Genomic DNA, 23866 nt, shown 5'->3' on the forward strand with positions numbered 1-23866 from the left:
GGAGGCAGGCATGCCAGGGCAGTGTTGCTGTGGGGGGGCCCAGCTCCCCTTCTCCCACCCCAGCCAGGGCCGTGGCTCACACTAGCTACAGCCCCCAGCTGCCACAAGCCTTCAGTGGCCTACAGCTGTGCAGGAGGGCACCTAGTTCCATCTCTTCCTTCCCACACCCTCTTCTCCCCCTAGTCTGCCTGCTTGGACACACTGAGCAGCAGAAACCGTGTCTGCCTCAGCATTTATAAAACTTCGCCCAGTTGCTGTTTTACAACAGGAGCTGGGTAGAGGGTCCAGCTGGGCCCAGGCCTTCTCATCAGGCTCAGCTTCAGGCTGGGTCATGCCCTCGAGTGCTAGTATGGCAGTCAGCACTGGCAGGTACAGGCGTGGAGGTCCCTGCCTTCTAAAGGCTGTGCAGGAACAGTTCATGGCCCAAGGCGAATCCCAGGCCATGGCTGTTGGCAAGAGTTGATTCAAGCCCCTGGAAAGTGGCCAGGGATGAGGCCAACATAGCTGCATCTCCATAGGCAAGGAGAAGGAAGGCAGGAGATGCTGGAGCCATCACCAAGGAGGGGAGTTCACAGTTGTGCTGCTGGGGTGAGACGATTTCTTCCCTGGTGGCCTGCTATGCCTGCACACTCAAGCTGCCCAAAGCATTACAAGAGCAGAGGGAGGCTTGACTAGGGCAAGACAAACTGAGCTCACACATTCCTTGTTTGAAAGGGCTAAAAACTCATGCAGGCAGTAGAGTAAGAGGTCAGCATGTGGAGGGACGAGGGCAGGGCAGCAGAGGGACGAGCCAGCATCAGCCCTGGGAGGAGACGATGGGGCGGCTGATGGTGCTGTTTGTTGTCATGGCTGAGAGCTCCCATCTGTAACACACCAATGGGATACAGTGAGAGCAAGCACAAACACAGTGCCCAGGGTGGGACCAGTTGTGGTCTCCAGCCCAGCCTGCTCCAAAGCTACACAGTGCCAAGGGGAGCCCCAGGCAGCCCTTAGCAAGGGCTGGAGCACCCCAAGGACGAGCAGCACCCATGGGGCACCTCCCAGCAAAACACACAGTACCTGATGTCATGGGGAAGGCAAGACTGATCCAGATTGTACTGAATCACTGCCAGCTTACACAGCGTCTTTAGACTGGGGCCTGTGGAAAGAAGGCAGTTAGTACAGCAGTCCTTGTCTGGATGCTATCGGGGTGGGGGAGGGGGGGGGCAGGCATCATGCAATCAGTGCCATAGGAAACAGGGCAGAGCACCCCAACCACTCCTCTGAGGGACAAAGCAGGGTGCACACCAGGGACAGGCTTGGCATGATTGGAGCACTGGAGCATCTTTCTTATGAGGAAAAACTCATCAGAGTCTGTTCAGCCTAGAGAATAGAAGTCTGAGAGGGAATCTTATTTATGATTATAAATATCTCAAGAGTGGGTGTCAAGAGAATGGGACTAGACTCTTTTCAGTGGTGCCCAACAGGCACAGACTAAAACATAAAAGGTTCCATCTAAACACGAGGAGAAATATCTTTACTCTGAGGGTGCCAGAGCACTGGAACAGGCTGCCCAGAGAGGTTGTGGAATCTCCTGCTCTGGAGATATTCAAAACCTGCCTGAACACTTTCCTGTGCAATCTGCTCCGGGTGAACCTGCTTTAGCAGATGGGTTGTACTAGATGATCTTCAGAGGTCCCTTCTAACCCCACCCACTCCGTGGGTTTTTTTTTGTGCTCCTACAAGAATTCTGTGTGAAGGAGCACATGAAGAGCCATGAGCCTAGTCGCAGCCTGCAAGCACAGCTGCATCTCTGGGGGGGGTCTGGCTTAAGCCATGTACACCAGCCAGAAACAGCCACCTGTCTCTGAAAGACAGTACCCGGAGCCACACAGGATATGGTACAGTGCTTCACAGCAGGGCCTCCTCACAGGGCACCTTGCGGCGAGAGGCACAAGCTGGGCAGGGAATGCTCACGTACTGAAGTCGAGGATGTAGAGATCTGAATGATCCATCAGGTCGAATTCATCACCCATTCCCTCCTCCGGAGATGGGCTGCAGAAGCCAAGCAAAGTGTGTCAGTCAGTGCCAAAACACTTGTACACCAGTAATGGTCCCTTGGGCTCCCCAAGTGCTGAGCAAGTCCAGGACTGTTCCTGGCCTGCCTGCCCCATACAGAGGCCCTATGATCCCTTCTGTCCCTCTGTTTCACCCAGCAGCATCCAAAGCCACTCTCCCAGCTTCTGACAGAGTATGCAGAGCTGCACAGAGCTAGGGGCAGAAGCACCTCCTCTGCAAGATACAGCAGGGACTGGGGGAGCTGCCTCCTCCTCACACACAACCACAATGACTCCAGCTGCCAGCCTTCCCCCTCATCTCACCTGCCTCTTACTTTGCTGCACCTCCAAATAGAGGTCCTGCTCTGCAGGGAACAATCCCTTTTCCCTTCTGGTACATTGATCAGCTTCTGGCTGGTTTCACACTCTTCTCAGGCACTTCCAACAAATGAGCAACCCTGGGGCCTCCCCCAGAGAGTGACACCCATCCTCAGGGCAGGAGGAGAGTGCTGACAAACAACTGCCTCCAGAGCTGAAGCTTGTTTCAGGGCTCTATTTGCTCAGCAATTTCAGTGGATCTGACCCTCCAAAGAGCTCCATTCAGAGAGGCAAAGCTGAGCCCCAGGACAAGACCAAGGATGACTCTGAGCAGGCTGGAGAGGGAATGTTACAGCAGCTCCGGAGAGCAGGCAGGCATGTTTGCACAAGCATCTGTCCTGCTTTTTGTGTGATCAACAGGCCCAATGGCTTGCTCCACAGCAGGCAGGGCCAGAGAGGCTGGCATCACCTGGAGAACCCAGCATGCTGTTGGAGACTGACCAGCTTTGTGGCAATGCTGTATCATGGAAGGCTGCCCTAGTAACATGTTAGGAAATACAAAGAGATCAAACTGTCTGGGCACGCAGTGTCAGCCCACCCCTACACAGGCCCAGACACCACATAGGGCAGAAGGACACAGCCTTTGCCTTGTCTTCTTATAGACCTCAGGCCAGCTTCATCTCATGGCCAAGGGGAAGCCTGTAATGAAAAGCACAGGGATTTGGGAGAACATCACACAGGACAGGCACCTGATCTAGGAAGAATCAGACACCACACAATGGCACAATACAAAGTCCAAAAAGCTGTGCTGATGTCCCCAGTGAGGTAGGTGAGATAAGCTGGAGACCCAAGATGACTTTTTGAAGGCTTTCTAGTTGTGGTGCAGGTCACAGGAGCCATGATCTATCTCCAGAGATGGCAGCAGACTCAGCAAGTAGCAAGTGGCCATTCAAAGAACAGGTTGCCCAGCAAAGTGGTAGATACCCCATCCCTGGAAACACTGAAGGCCAGGCTGGACAGGGCTCTGAGCAACCTGATCTGGTTGAAGACGTCCCTGCTCATTGCAGGGGGAGTGGACTAGATGAGCTTTGGAAGTCCCTTCCTGTGTAGCCTCATCTAAGTGTTCCTGCTCCAGCAGGGGGATTGGACTAGATGATCTTTTGAGGTCCCTTCCAATCCCTAATGTTCTGTGGTTCTGTGATTCCCTTCCAACCCAAACTATTCTATGATTCTATGAATTTTTTTGCAATCTGGAGAAGCAATGAAAGGAGTTGTATGCTGCAGTAAACACTGCTGTGCTCTCCCTGCCCACCTCAGCTCTAGCTTCCCAGGGCTGTATGAAACATCTGCAGACTGCCACATGCTATATATGTTACTCATGCCATGGAAAGCTGTGAGGTGGATTCTCACAGGACAAGGGGTAATGGGATCAAGCTGGAACACAAGAGGTTCCACTTAAATTTGAGAAAAAACTTCTTCTCAGTAAGGGTGATAGGGCACTGGAACAGGCTGCCCAGGGGGGTTGTGGAGTCTCCTTCTCTGGAGACATTCAAGACCCACCTGGACATATTCCTGTGCGACCTCACCTAGGCATTCCTGCTCCAGCAGGGGGATTGGACTAGATGATCTTTTGAGGTCCCTTCCAATCCCAAACATACTGTGATACTGTATGATACTGTGATTCTCCTGTCTAAACTCTGAGGAGCACCAATGCGGCTGGGGACAGAGGCAGCATGAACTGTACCACATTGCCCCCAAGCTGCAATGGGCCACAGTGTGATAAGACAAGCTGCTTTCTCTGACAACAATATGGAAGGTGCTTTGCAGAAGTTCAACTTTTTCTACAGAGGAACAAAGGCAGCAGCAGAGAATAAGCACTTGAAGCAGATGCTGAGGTCTTCACCTGGCTTAGTGGCAACTCTTTCCCTCTTTGTCACAACAACCGTATGTACCTGCTGCATTAGCAAAAATTCTCCAGCAAAAGCCCATAGGTTAGCAACCTGCAGCCTGGAAAACATCCTATTAGCTTGCATTCCTCTGACCAGGTCAGCAGCTGGACTGCTTTGGGGTTTTTCTGTATGAGCTGAAGCTGCATGTTGCCACAACAGCACAAGGTCAGAAACAGATTCTGCCTAACCACACACTGTTCATCTCTCCAGTTCTCACATAGTTAAGATCTACTGCAATTATTTCAGCACAGCCATTGAAATGTTGTAAGAGAAGCAAAGAGAAAGCAGCTAGGAAACATTTGCATGGCAGGGCAAGAACAGACATTTCTCAGTCCAACTCATGAATCACTGTGGGCTCCAGCCACAGCTCCCTGGATTGTACCAAAATGGGGATGGCACTTCAGAAGACTCAATCTGAGCATGTGTCAGGCACTGATCAGTGCTGTCATTTTAAACTAATCAAAATTTGCTGATACTTCCCCCCCATCTGACGTTGGTCCTGGAATGCTCATAAGCAGCAATGACTTCAGGTATTTCTAAGGAAAAGACGCCCCACCTTTGGTTTCATGCCTCTGCAGTCTCAATGGAAAAGCCAAAGCACCTGAGAAACCAGTCACTGCACCCCCAAGCAGAGAGACCAGCCCATGCTGGAATAGTAGCACTTCGGCCAGGAGAAAGCACTCCCATGGCTGATAGTTTTTTGGAGAATTTGAAATAAAAGAAAGATGTTTCAAGTCCTGTGTTCGTTTGTGACAAGGCAATTTCGCATGTCCTCACCACTCACCCAGGACCTTATACAGTGACTTCTCACCCCAGTGTCACTTGCTTCCCCACCAAGCTTCACCTCTCACAGGACATGAGACAGTACCTGTCCCCTCCAGGTCCCCATAACCCTAGCACAAGCTGCAGTGCACAGCTCACTGCTGGCAGAGACCTGTTGCTGATGGATCCCATCTGGCCGGATACAGGCAAAATCCCCTTTAATTCCACCCCAGTGTGCTCACCATGCCACAATCTAATCTCACATCCACGTCACAGGAAACCCTAGACCATCCTTATCTTTCAAAGGAAAGCCAGCAGGCACCACATCTGTGGTTTTAATCACCAAACTGCAAGCAGCCTGGAGTTCAAGACCAGAAGAGACAAAACCCCCAGACAGCAGAGTGCAGGGCACTGCTTTGCCAGCCAGTCCCCAGCAAAACTTCTTGTTCCAGCTGCACAGTTCAGCATTTTGGTGAATGTTCTTGTGCCCTGCACCAAGCACCTAGTGAGAGCCCCTCCTCCCTTCAGAGCCAAGCATTTCTAAGCCTTGTCAGGATAAACACACTGTCAAGCCAAACCTGGATTGGCATCTGTTCAGCTAAACTCTTGTTTTACAGCATCACCTCTCCCCTTGTTCTCCCTTATGGATGGTCTCTGCACACTGAAGTGCTGGTGGGTTTGGGAGGAAACCACACCGGGGACACAGCTGTTACATAGCTAAGGGGAACACTGAGCTTAACACTACATGAGTTCCCAATCACTCAAATGGGCCACAGCGAGAGGCCACAGCTGGGGTGAAAAGACCAGGCTTTGGGCAGGTATACAAAAGAAATTAAGCATTTGGATGCCACAGGAGCAGGCACCCTGCAGAAGTGCCTCTTGAACTGCCTACAGGGTGCATGAATCCTGTAAGCAAGGCAGGACACAAAGGGGTTTTGCTTGCCCATCCCCCACTGCTGCTGCCCAGAAAATGGAGCCTTGCTGAATTCCACCCCCACTCCCCTCTCATCCTCCCGTGGCAGAGGAGCACAGGTCAGCAAGCAGACCACAGGGAGTTCTCCATTACAACGACTTCCTGGAAAACTTCTTATCTCAACAGGCAGCTCCAGAACACACCTGATAACTGTTACAGGAAGCAAACACAGCCCCCAGCCCTGTCTCCCCCTTCCCCAGTCTGCAAGACCTGACCATCTAGTCCAAGCAGGCTGTGCTCCTGGCTGCCAGCTTCCTACCCCAAACTAGTGCTGATGAACTGGCCTCCCTTGGGGTTGAGCCTGGATTAAGTTGAATACTTTAGTCATTTGGTGGAGAAGGTGCTGCTGTGTTGCCTGGCATAGTCAGACCAAACTCCAAAAATCCTGTGTCAAATTTGTCATGGTTTGCTAGCATTTCCTAGGAGTGCCTAGGTTTAATGTCAGAATTCATAAAATCACAGAATCACTTCTGTTGGAAGAGACCCTCAGGATCACCAAGTCTAACCATAACCTAACTCCAGCACTAAACCATGTCCCTAAGAACCTTGTCTAAACACCTCCAGGGATGGTGACTCCAACACTCCCTGGACAGCCTGTTCCAATGCCTGACAACCCTTTTTGACAAGAATTTTTTCCTAATATCCAATCTAAACCTCCCCTGGTGCAACTTGAGGCCATTTCCTCTTGTCCTATGTCTTGCTACTTGGGAGAAGAGACCAACACCCTCCATGCTACAACCTCCTTTCAGGTAGGTGTAGAGAGCAATAAGGTCTCCCCTCAGCCTCCTTTTCTTCAAGCTAAACAGCCCCAGTTCCCTCAACCGCTCCTCATCAGACTTGTGCTCCAGGCCCCTCACCAGCTTCGTCACCCTCCCCTGCACTCTCTCCAGTACCTCAATGTCTTTTTTATGATGAGGGGCCAAACACTGCACACAGTATTCGAGGTGGGGCCTCACCAGTGCTGAGTACAGTGGCACAATCACTTCTCTAGTCCTGCTGGCCACACTATTCCTGATACAAGCCAGGATGCTGTTGCCCTTTTTGGCCACCTGGGCATACTGCTGGCTCATATTCAGCTGCTGTCAGTCAACATCCCCAGATCCTTTTCCACCAGGCAGCTTTCCAGCCACTCTTCCCCAAGCCTGTAGTGCTGCCTGGGGTTGTTGTGACCCAAGTGCAGGACCTGGCACTTGGCCTTGTTTAACTTCATACAATTGGCCTCAGGCCAACAATCCAGCCAAGTCCAGATCCCTCTGTATGGCCTTCCTACCGTCCAGCAGATCAACACTGCCACCCAATTTGGTGTCATCTGCAAACTTACTAAGGGTGTACTCAATCCTCTCATCCAGATCATTGATAAAGAGATTAAACAGAAGTGGCCCCAATACTGAGCCCTGAGAAACATCACTCGTGATTGGCTGCCAACTGGATTTGGCTCCGTTCACCACAACTCTTTGGACCTGGCCCTCCAGCCAGCTCTTTATCCATCTCAGAGTATACCCATCCAGGCCATGAGCTGCCAGCTTCTCCAGGAGAATGCTGTGGGATATGGTGTCAAAGGCTTACTGAAGTCTAAGTACACAACATCTGCAGCCTTTCCTTCATCTGCTAGGTGGGTCACCTTGTCATAGAAGGAGATCAGGTTGGTCAAACAGGACCTGCCTTTCATAAACCCATGCTGATTGGGTCCGATTGCACACTTTTCTTGTATATGTGCCATGTGACATTACTCAGGATGATCTGCTCCATGACCTTCCCCAGCATGGAGGTCAGACTGACAGGTCTGTAGTTCCCTGAATCCTGCTTCTGGCCCTTCTTGTAGATGGCCATATACCATACAAAGCAGCACCCGGTATCTGTTGAGAAAACTGGATAAACTCAGCACCTCTGCATACCTCACCTGAACTAAGCACTCACACCCACATGGACATCCTACAACTAAGCACCCACCTCCAGCACTCCTGGAGCCTGAAGGTCCTTCACTCCGTCAACACAGTGGTATGGTCAGCCCATCAGCATAACCTTCCCTGCCTTGTTCCCTGTCCCAACCTGTCTTCATAACTATTCTCAAAGAGCCACTGTCCGGATCCCAGAGAAAGCCTCGAAGCTATCCAAACCATGTGGAGGTCTGAAGGCATTTCAGATGTCTCTGCAAGGTAGATATTGGCAAACAGACCTCTGCTCCAGAGCTGCAACTTGTCATTCCAGACAGCACACAGCATGTCCTGGTGATGGGTCATTTCCTTTCTTTTAGCAGCTGTTAAGCCTCTTGGCTTCATCCAGCTGCCCTGCACCCTGACAGTATCACTTCCAGTGTTTGACAGCTAAATCCTTAACACAAGGCCACTTTTGTGAATGGAAACTTTGCTAAGGAACACTGGCACAGAAGGGAATGTTGTTTTGTTGTGTGTATGGGCTACTCAGCTCCTAGCTGAGCTGACATCCCACTGCAGCTTGGTAGACACCACACTTGCCAACGAAAGAAACTCCAGTGGGAGAAGCAGGGCAGCACATAGGGTAGAATTAGTCAGTCTGAGCTCTGCTACAGTACTGCAGACTGGGATACTTGTCCTTCTGACAGCAGGATCTCCTCCCTGCGCCCTACCACCTCTTTCACAGAAAGCTCAACCATGGCACAACCCCTCATGAACAGGATGTTACATACTTCTGCCTCTACTTGTACAAGAGGGCTTGTAAACCAAGTGCTTTACAAGCCTACATGACATCTTCATCTCCCTGTTGGCCTCTTTCCAGAAAAGCCCTGATCTACACAACTTCTTACACTTGCAAGGTAGATGGACAGTTGCCATGTGGGTCTAAAGTGCATCTGATTATAGTACAAGACAGAGAGTGGAAGGACACTGTGCTGAAGGGCAAACTGTCTCACAGAGCCATCCCACACAACTCACCTGGTGCCTCCAAAGAGAATGATTTTGTCCCCGACTCTGCAGCAGCACTGCCGGCGTCGAGGACATGGGCCTTTCCCCTTGGGCTCAATCTTCCTCCAAGAAAGAGAAACTAAGGGGTAGAAAAGAGTGCACCAGCTTATCATAAGAGGCTGGCCAAGACCTGGGTATAAGCAGGTTATGGATTTAAACAAATCACAGCAAAACCTGAGGCCCACTGCCCCACAGAAACTAACTAGCGAATATCCACCCTCCCTAACAATCTCCTCTTCTAGCTAGCAGCAACACAATGCACTTCTATAAGGTTGTTACTGAAGTGTTGCTGGGATGCCATGTACAGCCCTGGAGCTCTGCCTGCTGAGACAGGAGTTGCAGGTCAAGGCCTTTTGCTTTTAAAGCCTGAGCACCAGGACCCACGGGTACCATGGCAGCAGGCTGGACATCACAGGGAACTGTGTGGGGCTGAGCTCTGGGAGCAGGCAGCCTCCTGTCCCCAGCAGCACCCTGCTGCAGTCCGGATGTAGAGGGAGCCCCGGGAGCCAGCTCCATCTGCTGGCAGCTACTATGGATGCAGAGCACCCTTGCAGAGTGGAGACTGCTTGGACAGCTTGGTTGTGGGAGGGGAACACGGGGAACTGAACCAGGTGGAGAAGACAGAAGCCTTTGTCCTTGCTGCTCTCTGTGGCCAGGATGGTGGGGGGACAATTAATCGCTAATGCACAGCACAGACCTTTGGGAGGTCTCACACTAGCTCATAGATCAGCTTGGGGAGCAGCAAGTTGGCCACTCTCAGGCAACTTTACTATGCAAAGCAATTAGCAAACCAAACCAGTCAAATGGACTGTGGAAAGCACTGAGGACCTCAAAACAGCTCACAGCTGACTGATATTCGTGGTACCAGCAGAACCACCATGCCTTTTACTGAACAGTTTGATCTGGTACCCAGAGAGTGTGGTATGGTGATCCTGCAGCTCAAGTTAAGAGATCAGCTATGGTCTCTCTCTTCCCTAACCCCATTGCTTCCCTATATCTTATTTTCTGCCAATACTTCTGCGTATTTAAGAACATGACAAAGTTTCGCCAACCACCCTTTGATTAGCTGTGTCTTTCAGGAACACGTTTTCCACTTTCTAAACTGAGATTTGGAGACAGTCTGCAGAGGAACAGGGGTCCCAAGCAAAGTAGCAAGCTCCTGTCAATGCCATCAGAAAAGCCATTTCCCCCCAAGCAGGCTGTGAGCCCTTGGAGAGTACACTCATCTGAGCACTCACAGGTTTGAGGGCCTTGAACACTATCACTGCAACAAGTTAAAAGCATAAATACCTGGATTGAATTTCCAGAGGTCATGAAAGTGTCTGTTCAGGCGTGCATTATAGCCACCAAATACATATAGCTCCCCGTTGTAGCTGACTGTGGAGAGCAAGCATAGACATTAATACGTCACCTATGGCAGAGCCCAGTAGGTCCCTGTTCCAACAAACACAAAGCAAAGTGGTGCTGATTGTCCACCTTTGCTTATATCACCTTCATGTGCAGGGCTATGCCGAAGACTTTTCACTGGGCAGCAGCTTTCTGTAGAAGCCAGGCTCTGTGCACCCCTTGCTAACCCACATCTCCACCCAGCAGACCAGACACCCCTCTTCTGAGGCAGGCAGGAATTTCCTTCACTGTCCTCTCTCAGCAGACCCACACTCACATGCTGAATGACTTCGCCGGCCTTCAGGGAGCACTGGAGTTGGAGGAGAGTCCAACCAGGAGTTTGTTTCCGTATCAAATACTTTAATGCGGTTGCAGTAGATCTCATTGTTGGAATGAAATGGCCCAAAACGATCAGCTCTGCCACCAAATACATACATCTTTGTTCCAATGATGGTAGCTGAATGGAAGTCTCTCCAGCGAGCTGGTGTACCCTGCAGGGGCAGAGTAAAACAGAACAAGAAAAAGAATGCAGATTACCCAGGGAGATGACACACCTTGATGAGAAAGTTGGGGTGACTGCCTTCTTCTGGAAAACTTCCCCTCCTTGCAGATCCCAGTCACACCAGACAGAAGCTGCGAGAAAAGTGTGGGCAGCTACCCCAGAGAACAGCAGACACAAACTAAAATGAAAAACAGACACTGACCTTGGCAGAGATTAATGTCCACATCATGTTTGTGGTATCCAGTTTATGAATATCGTTTGAAAAACAGTCAGCCTGGAAGACAACAGGACAGCCTGGTCACAAAGGGACTGAGAAGCCTGGTCACATCTGACCCCAGGCAGGATGCTGTTCTACAGACCTGATACATCCCTTTGAAGTCAATTGTGCTCCACGTGGCTGTGCTCCCCAATGTCAGGGAATTAAAATAAAAGTAGACCAATATATATTTATTAAAAATATTATGTTTTTATCTAAATTTTGATAGCAAGTGAGACGGAAAAAATATATATTAAAATATTTATATTTTTACCTCTACATGTTTTGCAGAAGAAAAAAAAAATCCACCATTTTTTTAGGACTACTTTCCCAACCATCTTCTCTACAAAACAATTAGCATAACCTGGGTAATTAATGCTATAACTTTGCTGAGAAATAAAAGCAACTACAGATACAAATATGCTCCTGTATCCTGCCTCTACCAATGTCCTGGGCAAGAATGTCTTCTTTCCAAATGGACCGCCAAATAACAGTTACAGACACTACTCACCAGCTGTTCGTAGCCTCCAAAGATAAACATGCTTTTTGCAAGGACACAAGCCGAGTGCCCATCTCTTGCTCCTGGGACCATTCCAGACACCTTTGGCGTGAACCACTTGTGTGTGTCTGAAACAAAACAGGAAGTAATGCTAAGAAAATACAGTAGCTGTTGGGATAGCATAGCTCTTTATTACTGTTCTTCATTTCTAAGACAGAAATTCTTCTCTCTTTCATACACAGCACTTGCTTCTCCATAGAGGCTGCAAGCTTCTTCAGGCAAGGCCACCTGTCTGAGCCTCCACAGAGGGGCACAGTGACAGAGGTCTCAGCTCTTGGGCATGGCCAATGACTCTGCCCAATCTGACAAACAGCTCACCTTTTAAATGCAAGTAGTACAGCACTGCTTGAGCAATGTTCTTTTTACTGAATCTCTTGCAAAGCCTACTTGTGAGCCACTTATCAACACTGCATTTACAGTTTCAATTACAATGAAGCAGTGATGCTAAGTGGCTCAACTGACCTCATGGCGTGGAGATGCTGACTGGTTAAGCGAAACCAGGTCTCAAATCCAGACAGAAGTCAACCACAAGCTCACCATGTCAATAGAGCTACTGTGCACATCCCCATCTCTGAAGCATGGCTCTCCCTATTTTATCCACTTCTCTTGTTACATTCTCATCCCCTCTTCAAGGGAAACCTTCCTCCCTTGCCGTGGTTCCCTTCACACTGCTCCCCAGGAGCCTGCACCAGCCAGACTCAACCCTTTAGCCCACATGCTCCAGAGGTTATGGCTTGATTTAGGGGAGGACTTCAAATCCAGCCAGAGCTGTTCTCCATGCCAGTGCAACATGGAGCCAAGCCAGCGACTCACTGCCAAGCACAGGCACCTATCCCAAGAGCCCGGAGAGGCACCGATAAGCCTGGAGGTAGCAAGACACATTACTTGCCCCTCCCATCAAACTGCTGTGAGCTGCCAAGAGCAGTGCTTATTTCAGAAAGTGGTAACAGGGGAGCCAAAGCAACATTCTTCATGAGGATAATGACTCCAAACTTGGCCTGCAGCCACAGCTATCAACCTAGACTCTAGCTGGAACAACACAAAGGGTCTTGCAAGGTCAACAGAATTCCTGGGCAGCCTCTAGCAAGAAAGCTGCAGTGGCTACCGAGTTGCTTTCCTTCAGGGGGCAGCTTCCAAGTCCAGTCACATGGTAGCAGCAAGAGCTCACCCAAGCGCAGCATGTCAAATTAGAGATGGAAAAGACTTCAATGTGTGATCTGCTTGGCATCCCAGGGGACAAAAATGCACTCAGTCAGGACTTTATCCAGCCTTGTGAGACTCTCACAGTGGCACTTACACCACAGACATGGGACTGCAACTGCCAGCCTCACTTTCCAGGATTAGCAGGGGACAGGCAGAGCATGTACAGACAGCTGCAGAAGGTTCAGATCAGGACTGAAGTCTGGCCTTTCAGTTAATTTTCACTTAATGCTGAAGTGCTGGAGTTGGCAGGGAGACCAGGCAGCTCCCACTACAAGGGCTCTGCGTAGGCAGAGGTTTACTGGTGGCTTCCCAGCTGATATATCAGGGGAAGGGGGAAACTCCAAGCTGTGAGATGTTTCCTGGTGAAGAACAGAAACCATGAGCAAGCAACAGAACAAGCAGTTTCCTTGCAAGTCAGTTACTGGTCAGTATTTAGATAGACCTGGCTCCAGAATCCAGGTGTACTCCCTTTCCTGACACTCCCGTCCACCCAGGTCCTGACGGTGTCTGTTCTCCCCAACTGAAGCCAACTGAAAAGCTCAAGGAATTTAACTTTCAGGTTTATCTACCTTGACTCATGCCTTCCTTATTTTGCCATCCTGTCCTTGACTCATTCTGTGTTTTAATTCCTCACTCTCCTTCATGCTTTCAGAAAGAAGGATCACTCTGCAGAGGAACCACAGTCCTCAAGAGCTCTAGCTGTTTCCTGCTTCAACCTTCAGCCACTGTTAAAGAATAATATATCACACAGAGAGAATGCTCCAGCTGTAGTTACTATCAGAGAGAGCACACAAAGCTGACAGAAAAATATAAACCAGCTTGACTATTAGACAAGCTCAGTAATCTCTGTTCAAAGGCTTTTACAGAGAATGAAGTGTGTAGACTCACTGGCCACTCTGCTTCCCTTCTAAACCAGCTGAAACAGCCAGCAACACCAATTCCCCATTTGCACCATTTCTTCCAGACTGCCGCTTCGTAGAGAGACTGAGGGACAGGAAAACAAGTTGGGGAGTAGTGTACTGGGGCAGAGAGAAGGTCTCATCAAGAGTAATTGTGACAAGGAAGAGAAGCTGGAACTTACTGACATCAAAGGCATAGAGCACGTTGCAGGCTCCCTCAGTGTCGTTGCGACCGCCCCATATGTAGACAGTGTCATCTATGAGTACTGCTGAGTGCCCATACCTCATGTAGGGCACTTCTCTTACATGGTCTCGGCTGTTTGTCCATACTGGAGGCAGCTTGATCCAGCGCAGAGAGACTGAAAGCACAAGTTTGAGCCCATGTCAAATGCTAAGCCCGCTTACATGTGCTCACAGACCACAACCCATCCTGCATGGGAGCATTTTTCCCCCTATGACAAGGTGCAGAAGATGTCTAGCAAGAAAGACAAAGCTGTGTCTGATCCTGAGTAGTGGCTAGTAAAGGAATATGGAAGCCCAGTTTTCCACTGGCCCCTGTCATAGGCAAGACTAGAGGAAGCACTGGAGGACCAGAGGACTCTGGACAGAAATGGGCTGCATTCTGCATCAAATACACTGAAGAGGTTTCTGGCTCATTGTAGACTGAGTGAAGGTACAGCACACACATTCATACCAAAAAAAAAAAATGGAGGGGGGAAAGAAAAAATCAGAGGTGATAATGAATACAGACAGTACTTCAGGTTATTGACATTTTAAAGAGACTCAAAACTGGAAGAATGGGCAACACAGGAATACTTCACTGCAGCAACATGCAAAGGAACATACGTGAAGGCACCATTTGGACTTGCAGTAGTGGAGTTTAACTAAAGCAATGCAGCAGCTTTGTGGGAACAGGTTTTGTTTGCTTTTATTTTGTTTAGGCTTTAGATGAGACTGCTGTCTATCTCCTTTTCCCCCATTCATATGAGTTCACCCCGCTAACCTTGTGTTACTAATAGGAGCTCCTTGTGTTTACAGGTTGTCCTTCCTGGCAGCCTGTATGTCACGTTCAGCAGCAGCCAGAGCAATCAACAGGTATTACCAGGTTTAATGATAGTGCAAAAGTCACAGTGAGTGTTCCATGGCCATTACATAACAGCATCCAGACACCGTCCCTCTACCATACACACAGCCTGCAGTTTTGTTTTCAACACAGACAGAACACAAAATACAGCAGAAAACAATCTGCATTTCCCCTGAAATACCAACATAGGGAAAAGGTCAGGCATCTTAAAAGGTGAACATCTACCCCAGAGGCAGGAAGAGCACTGAGGAAGCACAGCCAATGCTGAAGTCAAGCTTCATGGGATGTTTCCTACCTAAAACACAGGTCTTCCTCTTTGGAAGAAGGATCATTCAAAATTTGGCATCTTGGCTTTAGCACTGCAACCTGGCAAAGCTGAGCAAAGGTGTGCTTGGAAAGCCAGTGCCACCTCCCAGATGGTGGCTGCAGCATCATGACAATTATTTGGGAGTGGTAGGAAGTGAAGACAATGTGGGAGCATTATTTGGGCACGGTAATTATGCTTCCACCATAAGAGTGGTGCTCTACTGGCACATTTCACAAGCTGCAGCATTCAGCTGTCCTGAGTGTGAGAGTCCAGTCTCTCTGAATGAAGATTAACATCTCTTCAGAAGATACTGAGCTACACTCCCTTCTACACTAGGAGCAGGTCACCTTAGCAGCCCTGTGTAACCAATGCCTCCATCCACTACTGCACAAGTCAGTCTTCTCCACAGTCAGAGGAGCAAATTCACTGCATCTTACAAACTAGTTTTATCTACACAGCACATGTGTGCTAAGAGAGCATTCAGCATGCTATACAGTCTGCAGAACCGGTCATTGATTCTCTGCTCTTGTTTCTGTTCAGCTAGACCCATCCAAGCATCTATGCAGTTTTTCAACCACCTCCCTAATTATAGGGAAATACTTAATGGACGAGCTCAGTAACCTCTTCAGTTCAAAGATCACTGAATCAAGAAATATAGCCTCTCCCACAACAGTCATGGCTACAGCTCAGCCTCCTGACAGATACTGGCTACCCTATACAAATGGCTCCAGCTCCTTTTCTAAGCCATGCTGTGAATCTACATGAGTGCTGCCAAATAGGAAGGCCTCCATCCTAGCTGTATGCCCCTACTGACTCCATCATGCTGGCAGCAGTTGTCAGCTAGCCCCATAGGGAAACAGCTCAGGACTGGAGATGTAACTGAGGCACTGCCTTCCACCCTATCAGCAGCTGAGCACAATCACCCTGCAAACTGGATGGGGGATCTGAGCTAGCTAAACATTGCCTCTTTGCACCTAGTTGAGTTAGTGTTCACAGAGAACAAGGACAAAACAAGCCATTGGTTATGTGGTTACTTCTAGTGAGTCCTTATCCTAGCAGTATGGTAAATTACAGACCCTCTGTGCCCTGCCCCTGAAGCTGAAAATCCAGGGCTGCACAAAGGCAGAGGTTCCCACCTACACTGATAACATTTTTTGCAAATTAGAGTCAGACAGCATGTTACGGAGCATAACAGGTTAAGTAGCAGCAGGCAAGAAAACTAATAACCCAGCCCAGCAAGCCACTCCTTCATGCACCACGAAGACATATTTACCTGCATTAAAGACATGGACGTCAATCTGCCGCAGAGTCTCATAGTCTTCTCCAGAACAATATCCACCAAAGGAATAGACTTTGTGTCCAACAGCCACGGCTGCGTGATTCACTCTTCGTGGCCCACCTTCCAAGTGCACTGCCCACCGTAGCATTCCTCTCCACGAGCCAGGCAGTCTTCAGGGGTCCCAGCGCCACAGCCACATGCTTCCCAGGCCACCACGATATCACCAGGCTCTGTAACAAAGACAGAATGCTAAAATAACATGATCCATCTCGCATATCTTCCTTGAAAGCCAACTACAAAGGTGTGTGTCCTCACTCATCTGCTTCCCAACTGGAGAGAGTTTTACTCTCCCCTTGGGAAGGAGACACAAGGCAGGTACCAAAACCAGAGCAAGGCTCAGGAGAACAGGCAGGGATGCCTTCACATACAAAAGAAAAAACCCTCAGGGTAGCTATACAGGCAGCACAAGCCAAGAACCTTCGATGAAGGCAGCTGAATGCTGTACACCTGGCAGTACCCTGGTCATCTACACATCCTAGACAAGCCAGAACAATTTGTCCTCATTAATGAAAACACACAGCAAGAGCCAAGCGTGAAGGTGAAAATAACGTGTTCTTTCTATCAGTCATGAGAAACAGCAGAGGAAAATATTTTAATATTTTAAAATATTTTTAAAATTTTAAAATTTAAAATTTTTTAAAAATATTTTAAAATATTTTAAAAAACCACCCCAAAAAAACCCCAACAACAACAACCAACAAAGAACCATCCCTACATAAAGCAACCAACTCCCTGATACAGGGCTGGACTACAACACTAGCATTTGGACTCATTGATTTGAGCACTAAGATCCAGCTTAATTAAACACAAGAAAACAGAAACACCCTAGTCTGGGAAGAAAGCTCGTTGCTAATGATCAGAATAAAGCCTTTTTCTCCTGCAGCAAATCCAGACATATCTATGAAAATTTTGCAACATCATATCTCAGTTAAGAAGCTGATAGGCTTCATGCTTCAAACAGATGGTTTAGATCAGCTCTTAGAGAAGTCACCACAGCTGATTTTTGCAGAGATTCTCCTTTGGATCTAAGGATCCGGAGCACAGTCCTGCCCAGGTGCTTCTGCAAAAGTGGGTCAGTTTGATCCTCTACCAGTTTTCTCACAGCTGGAAAACAGCCATTAGAAAAGACATCAGTGTTTCAGACAGCCTAAAGAAAATTATCTTTTTTATTGCTTGGTTCGAACTTCTTGGAAGATGCAGACAGCATGCTCCCACCCCCCACTCAGTTTTAGTATTTGCAGAATGCAATGAAAATTACAGATGCCTTAGAACAAGGACTAAAATTACTATACATTTTCTCTGTCTTTTCTTTTTGGAAAGCAGTGAGTTTTCACAAGAAGGACTTTCCTCCTGTCTAAAGCTTCTGAAGTAGCTGAGGAGCAGCAAGAAGGGGCAGTGCCATGCTGCTCTGCTCCTGTTGGCCTCCCCCAGCCCTTCAGCCATGCAGAGCCACTACACATAACCAGGCACTGATACAGCCCATCAGCAGCCAGGTCACCACAGCATCTGGACCACCTGCACCTGGGGAAGGGGTCAGAGATGCTGCCTAACAGGGAACTCCTGCTTCCAGCTCCAGCCATGCACACTACAGATAGTTCAAAAGCATCCAGAAACCAGTCGCTTCATTCCAGAACTCCTAAATCTCAGCAACATTTGAGTAATTTCTTTTTAAAGTGATTTCATTTTTTTTTTCTCCAGAATGCAGACCAGCAGCCAGACCATGCTCTGTACCTCAAAGTTACAGCAGTAAGACATGTGCAAAGTCCAACCAGAGAGTACCCTGCAGCACTACTTGTAACAGATGAGCACAGACCAAGGAGTGCCTTGTGCAAAGCTGCTTCTTCCTACAGCAACCACCATAACCTAAATTGCAGTCAGCAAACTAGAAAGTCACATCAAGCTTTTCTCCATCAGACCTGCTCCAGAAGGGCCCAGGAACAGCCTCTCTCTGCTACAAGCCATGCTTCACTGTATGTCTGGGACCACCCCACATTCAGATCTAGTAGGGTTTTTTATTTTTAAATTAATGATTTTTTAGAGCCAGGCAGCAGCTCTTGTATAAGTCCTCCACAAAATTACAGAATAGATGAGTTTCCATGGAGATCACCAAAGTCACCTTTCAGGCTATTCTGAAGACTTCACATATATAAATCTGTTTCCTGCCTCAGTCATGAGTTACCACTGAAAAAAAATCTAACCAATATGTTCCTCAAAAATAGCTTCTTGGTTAAGCGATTCTGTAAGAGACTCCTCAATGATCCTAACTGGACTTTATCACCAGTGCCAATATTTTCAACACCCTTCAGACTGAGCCTTGATCCTGGAAGATTAAGAGGCTTAATCTTACTTCCAAGTTCTCCACTTGGCTCCTCCTCGGCTAGAGGAGTGCACTAGCCTGGTGTGGCAGGCAGGCATTGTACCAAGCCACTTGCCTTTTTTTGCCAGAAAGGCTGGAAAAAGTCTTTTTCACTCCTTGGAATTTACTCAAGCTGTGTGCCGAGGGATATGCTGCTGCCAGAACAGGGCACTGGTCCTTTCACTCCAACAGGAGCTGGCTACCCTGTCGAACAGTTTCATGATTAAGATTAGTCATTAGAAGACAGGAAACAAAGGCTGCACATCCTAAGAAGTTAATCTGGTCAACCAAGAAGCAGCAGCTCAAGGCTCAGTGGGTTATGCTATAGAACGATATCAATGTAGCAACAACGCGCAATGTTGTTTCCTACAATTACAACTTCTGGGAAAGGGTTTGGTTTTGGTTTTTTTTTTCAGATATCAGCCCTTCCCAGGAGGCATGTGGGTGTAGGTCCAGGGCAGTCGTGGGGGTGATGCGGTTGAAGTTGCCTGCCCTTCTTCTTGGCTGGGGAAGGGGACACCCCTACAGAGCAAACACAGAGCTGAGCCAGCACAGCCTCTTGCTGCCAATCATCAGATTCAGGGCATGCATAAACACTCATTCACTTTATGAAAATAAAACAATTAGAAGTGTGAGGTGATCCTTACAGGTTATTATATTAAAAGGCAAAGGAAAACACAGGATTTAACAAGCTGCCAGGGCTTTTCCAAACCTGAGTGCTCTTCTCTACACTGTAATGAAAACATCCAGCCAGACTCCATCTTCCTCTTCTGCCACTGCCCACAACCCTGCCACGAAACCATCATGTCTTCCTGCCTTTGCCAAGCATTTGTTCTCCCCTTTTCCGCCACGCACAGGTCCAACCCCCTCTCTTCCATGCACAAGCCCCACCTCCTGAGGACCCTCCAATGCTTTCTGTATTTATTTCTAGCCTCTCTCCTCTCCTGCCTTTTTTTTTGGAAATAATTTCATTCAAGCAGTCTTCTGTCCCAAAGTCCATTTTCCTCCTGCAATTTCCCTCTCTGCATCATCTCCAAATATGAGTTAAACACATATTTTGAGGGAAAAGTTATTTTCTGTCTTACAACTATCCACAATATTAAGTTCCATTTCGGGTTTTCATTTCCAATAATAATTTATATGATATAAATGAGGACATAAATACACCACTTTCCAATATGATTCCTATAAGGACTTACTAGTAGGAGGCATTAATACACTTGACATTAGGCAGCATGCCTTAGATTTCTTTAAAGATTATATAGGGTACAGCTGGGAGGGGAAACAGCAAAATCAACATGAAACAATTTACTAAAAATTTCGCCTAACTGTACAATATTAATTTATACAAAATATATACTGTATTTTCTTATTTAGGACACCAGCAACAGGGATGTAGGCTATAAAACACATAAATATTGATCAGATAGAGGCAAGTTGTACCAGAGAACTGGTAGGGCACTGTCTGCAGGAGGTGGGACACGTGCCAGCTCAGGCAAACCAGGTGCTTCTTTACTCTGTACAGCAAACCAAAGGGACAGTCAGAGACACGGGCATCACGGATCAGAGGAAGGGCTTTCACAGCACAGAAAAAATAAGCTTGAATTGTTTAAATCACAGAAGCTATTGCTACTGCCAAAAGCAGTAAGAGTAAGAGGAGGACTACCTTCTACATGGATTCGCAGTCACTGAGCTAAGCGTGTACCCTTTTTCTGGATCCTGCTGAGGCACCCCTCTCCTCCTCAGAGCTGCACCTCTTTTAAAGCAGTCTCCATAGCTCATTTGTGTTCACAGCAGAAGATAGTTGAAGGTCTGAGGAATCTCCTTTGACTGATTCAGCACGTCCAGCTGGAATCATGCCCCAGTGCCCCCAGAAACTATGACCTTATACTTATAGGCAGATCAAAAGGTTCCATCAAAACAAGCGCAGGTTTCTTATACAGCGAGAGATTTTCTAGGTGAAACATGACCAAAAAAACTGCAGTCCCACATACTGTTAACTGAGCATATACTCACTCACCTTAAAATCAGGAAGCTCTGTCTGCCCCTCTTCCCCCAGTCTCAGTGGGGAGAGGCAATGCACTGAGCATCCTGACCATGCACTCGGGGTCTCCTTTGCGGAAGTGCACGTGTTCTTCTGTTCAAGCCAACGCTTGCTTTCACCAACACAGGTATCAGCTCCCCACTTCACCTGTCCAAAAACTAATAGATCTTTTCATTTCATTTTGCACTCACACAGGCAGCAATCATGCAATCTTCACAACTCCCCGTTTCCCTGGTCTGGCATAATCTATCCAGAGTTACAGTCAAACACTGAGAAATTCAGGCTGAAATCCTGGTAGGTCCTGTTGTTAATTGCCAGGAATAAGAACGCTTCTAAAAATCAGGTTACAGTTCACCTACTGTTGAAGTACTCAATGCTGATGATGCTGGAAATTAAGTGAGCACAGCAATGAGCTGTTCCTATGCCACTAAGCACAGGAAGGCTAAAATTAAAAAGTCCTCCAAATAACCTGCTGCGGTTCCACAGAAATACCTGCAGCCCTCCACTGACTGTGCACAGCACAAGCTCAGGTACACACTTACAGAGCAAGAGGTGCAACAATGGCCATGAGGTGACCACAGACCGGCTCTGTCACAACAGTCAGGCATGACACCCGACCACAAGTGGAAGATTACAAGTCTGTTAGCAGAGAAACAGCCATGCACCTCCCTTGTTCTTTGTCAGCGTTGACATCCAGCAAAGAGAACGCAGCAGTTCACCACAGGCATTTCACTACTAAGCAAGGGAACAATCAGATTTTTAAGTCAGCTCTGTGTTCTTCAAATACAGCACCTACAGACAGCGCTTCCAAATCTCTGGCTCTCCTGTTGTCTGAAGACACACAATTCCTGAAACAACCTTCATCCTAACTGCCCCAGCTTATACCTACCAGGAGTCTACCAGCACAGCATACAGCCATCTGAGATCACCAGAAAAGTCACTCGATAATTTATCAATAGCATATCTTTCCAAACTGTTGTGGTGACCTGAGCAAAGTGGCATAGCTGGAGAGAGCTAAAAAAGAAGTGAGCAATCATGGTTTATATGGACAGATTTTTCAGCTGTTTGTTCTATTTGTGTTAGCCTTTCCCTACAATTGACTATGAAAACATTTCCTTTGAACTTCAAAGCTACAGACCATCTCCAGCTACAGCAGCCAGATGAAAATCTCAGAACAGAAGTATTTATCCTAGGATCCACTTCTTTGTGCAAAGAAAACTCACTGGGCTGCCTCATTCATCTACACACAGAGAAAGAAACCTAGAGCCATTTGTGAAAGCTGCTCAGATCAGCCTTGCTGCAGTCAATTCCCACAGCGAGGGAGAGAACCCCAGCAGAAAGTGGCCTGGATCTTCAAGGGCTCACTCTGTCACCTTCAAAATTACAGTACGACCCCAAGCAGAGCAGCCAACCGCCTCTGCAAAGTTGCTCCAGAGAGCAAATCCTACCATGTGGCTCACTCAGTCCCACCTCCCAAAAGATGCCAGCTAACAAGGTTTAGTAACACTTAAAATAGCCCAGCCAGCTCACAGAAGTCCATATAGGCACTTCTATTTCAAGTATATGCAACTTACTGTTAGAAATAGCATGAGAACAAACAGCTTTCTTTACTCATGCTTGACATTTATCTGATGCTTTGACTATACTAAGGTAGTGCAAAATTGCAAGCTTGCACATTCAGCAGCTTAGACGCTAGCAATGCAATTCCAACACTGGTAAACTAGACTGTGCTAGCACAGCCCCTGGACTCATTAACTGAGACCTATCTAGAAGTTTGTATTAGACACAGAAATCATAGGCCTCACTGCTCAGGCAGAAAGTCATTGCAGTGACAGTCCCTGCAGACTGCAGCACTGCCTCCTTACTTTAGCCCAAATATTTTGCCCATGGTCAATTCACATTTGCTCAAAGCCCAGCTAAAATTCTGCAGCTATTAAGCTGACTTCTCCCAGTACACACCTTGCCTCCCAAACCCCATTGTTGCTTCTCTATGGAGTGCACTTAAGCTTCTGAGACATTCCTTGACCCCCTCTACGCCACTGGGAATTTGCCTCAGTCCCTGGCAAACGTCAAGCTGTTTCTGCCATGCCGAGGGCAGCCCTTCAGAGGCAGTAGGCTCAGAAAAACCAAGAGCACCTGCGAACGTGGCGTTTGTGGCTCAAGCAAAGGCCAACTTGTTTCTTCCCCGGCATCTGCTGCCACACCGGCACCAGGAGCCGCCATGCAGAGCGTTTCACTGGGCTCAGCGGGCAGCGTCGAACACAGCCGGGCCAGGCTCACTGCTGTCAGCCTTTGCTCTGCCTTGAAGGACCAGGCGCGAAGCCCCAAGCCCATCAACGTGGCCAAGCCTAGGGGAAAGCGGAAACAGGCTGAAATCACACAGCCCTGCGGGGATAGAGAAAGAGGGCCCAGCAGCGGTTACACCAGGGCACGGAGCCGGTTGGCTGCTCCCTGCACCAGCCCCTCTGGGCCGCCCTGCGCCTCCAACCGCCGCCTCAGGGCCCTACCCTCCCCGCGGCCAAGGGCAACAGGGGGCCCCGAGCCCAGCCCTCGCGGAGGAGCTCAGCGGTAGCTCCAGCTCTCCCGCCCGCCGCTGTCAGCCCTAACAACTCCACCAGCTGCCCAGGAGGGCGGCGCGGGCGCCTCGCCCCATCGACTTCCCCCTCAGCCCCGGTCCCTCTCAGCCCTAGTCCCATACCTAGCAGCGGGAAGGCACCCCAGCAGTCCCCTTCTGAGGGCCGCGCCCGCCGCGCCCACCGCTCCCTGGGATTTGTAGTCCGGCGCCGCGCCGCCCCGCCCGCCCAGGACCGCGGGCGCCCTCCCCGGCCGGGGCGCCTCGGCCTGGCACGGCCCCACAGGGCCTTTCCGAGTGTGCTAGGCCCAGGTCCGCCTCCGGGGTGGTGCCTTCCTGTGCCCTGCACCGCCCCGTTGCCCGCCACGTTAGGGCGGGGCAG

At 48.8% G+C, this 23866-nt stretch overlaps 1 protein-coding gene across 6 annotated transcripts; it reads right to left on the reverse strand.

The window, feature by feature from the left end:
• Positions 1-330: 330 nt before the first annotated feature.
• KLHDC3 (kelch domain containing 3) lies at positions 331-23756 on the reverse strand. 6 transcript variants are annotated; one of them, XM_080340880.1, is made up of 12 exons: positions 23611-23756; positions 20889-21059; positions 16447-16682; positions 13965-14141; positions 11633-11748; positions 11068-11139; positions 10641-10854; positions 10268-10354; positions 8948-9056; positions 1961-2034; positions 1060-1138; positions 331-863 (listed from the first exon to the last, which is right to left on the reverse strand). In XM_080340880.1, the coding sequence occupies exons 3-12, from the start codon at positions 16598-16600 to the stop codon at positions 797-799; spliced, it is 1149 nt and encodes a 382-aa protein (XP_080197006.1). In that variant the 5' UTR covers positions 16601-16682; positions 20889-21059; positions 23611-23756; the 3' UTR covers positions 331-796. The 6 variants fall into 6 exon arrangements, 5 of the variants coding, with proteins under 5 accessions (XP_080197006.1, XP_080197004.1, XP_080197005.1 ...); XM_080340878.1 differs by having other exon boundaries at positions 20889-21070; XM_080340879.1 differs by having other exon boundaries at positions 20889-21079; positions 23611-23624.
• Positions 23757-23866: the final 110 nt, after the last annotated feature.

Source organism: Nesoenas mayeri (assembly GCF_963082525.1).
Source record: "Nesoenas mayeri genome assembly, chromosome: 3".
Classification (NCBI taxonomy): domain Eukaryota; kingdom Metazoa; phylum Chordata; class Aves; order Columbiformes; family Columbidae; genus Nesoenas; species Nesoenas mayeri.